This window comes from Aplysia californica, unplaced genomic scaffold (assembly GCF_000002075.1).
Source record: "Aplysia californica isolate F4 #8 unplaced genomic scaffold, AplCal3.0 scaffold00839, whole genome shotgun sequence".
Taxonomy (NCBI): domain Eukaryota; kingdom Metazoa; phylum Mollusca; class Gastropoda; order Aplysiida; family Aplysiidae; genus Aplysia; species Aplysia californica.
Window position 1 is genome coordinate 40938 of NW_004798109.1, and position 1681 is coordinate 42618.

Sequence of the window (1681 nt, forward strand, 5' to 3'; positions counted from 1 at the left end):
AGAGAGAGAGAGAGAGAGAGAGAGAGAGAGAGAGAGAGAGAGAGAGAGAGACAGACAGACAGACAGACAGACAGACAGATACAAAGAGAAATTTTAAAAAAACCAACTCGTAAGGCATACTATACACTGACAAGAAAACTGTGCCTCCTGTATCTCGCCTACAGATCAAGAAAATCAGCACCGGCTACGACGGGCTCCGGCAGAAGAACTCTCGCTATAGACAACAGCTCAAAGACAAGAATGAACAACTGAAGAAACTGCAGGATGAGCATAGTAGAGTCACAAGACACAGCACATCGGAGGTAGGAGGGAGGGAGACGCATCGTCAGTGTGTCTGTCTGTTTGTTTGTTTGTTTGTTTGTTTGTCTGTCTGTCATAAGAATACACGATATTATGTTTTATGACGCAGTGGCATCGGGCAGTCGTCAGTTTTAGGCATAATAGATATATTCAATAATAATTTCAAGTCTGTTCACTTGTCTTATTTTTTGTTTAAAATAAATAAAATTTTAAAGCATTTGTGTCATGACGTAGTGGAATCAACCGCTCGTCAAATTAGGGGCATAAGGAGTTATTGATATAATCTCAAAGCCTGTTCATTTGCTTAGCTTTTGATTTTTAAAAATACCAATTTCTCAGGGACACAATTCAAGATATTTACGATTGAAGGAGGTTGGGGTCGCCTGGTTTCAGATGTAAAATTAGCCAGAAAATGGCAGTCAAAGTTGAGTTACATCCTTAGCTTCAGAGTCCGTGGAAACTGAAAATTTATATCTTTTATGACTTTATTCGTCGCTTTTCTGTAAAATCCACTCAGAAATGTGTTCTTTGATGGGCATGAAAGGTGTTGAACCCCCCTCCCAAAAACAACAACAAAAAAACAACAACAATTCGACAAAAATTCCCAAACCTGTGTGAAAATGCCAGTTTCTTGATTTTCATTATTTGAAGAGCACCTGATTTCACTAAGCTTCCTTACATTTATATTGAATAGAAGTCGAGATATTTGCTGTTGTAGCAGGCAGCAGTCGCCTTGGTTCCTAGGTAAAGTTAGCGAGAACATGGCCTCCAAATTTTGGTGACTTCCTAAGCTTGAGCGCCTTTTAACCTCTTCACTGCTACGTCTAGGGCTAAAGGCTCCTCTGTGTGCTTTGAGTGACTACATTTAACCCTTTAACTGCCCGGCCCGAGTCGATTCCTCTACTTGGACTTAATGACTAAGCCAACACTGATGCTATACCCCGTACATCCCATCTCCCCCCCCCCCTTTCCATTGTTCCGTCTCCCCTCATCTCTCTCCCACACCAACACACTCATCCCCCAATTACTATCCCAACACAACTCCTCCCATTACTTTCCCCAAACAACCCCTCCCATTAATGCTCCCATTACTACTTTCCAAACAACCCCTCCCATTAATGTTCCCATTATTACTTTCCAAACAACCCATTCCATTATTTTCCATTACTTTCCCCAAACAACCCCTCTCATTACTTTCTGCAAACAAACCCTCCCATTAATTTTCCCATGATTACTTTACCCAAACATCCCAAACAACCCCTCCCATTACTTTACATTTCTTTCCTCACACCCAGCCTACCTAATTCCCCTCAACCCTCCTCCCACTCCCCCTTTCTCCCGTCCCAAACCCCCTTTCTCCCGTCCCAAACACCTCACACCC

At 42.4% G+C, this 1681-nt stretch overlaps 1 protein-coding gene across 1 annotated transcript in view; it reads left to right on the forward strand.

The window, feature by feature from the left end:
• The window catches only part of LOC101845580 (optineurin), a gene marked incomplete at its 3' end in the record, with an annotated part of 22136 nt that overhangs the window by 2135 nt on the left and 18320 nt on the right, over positions 1-1681 (forward strand). Inside the window, 1 exon segment of the mRNA XM_035972783.1 lies at positions 165-302. Within this exon segment, the coding sequence (XP_035828676.1) occupies positions 165-302 (138 nt within the window).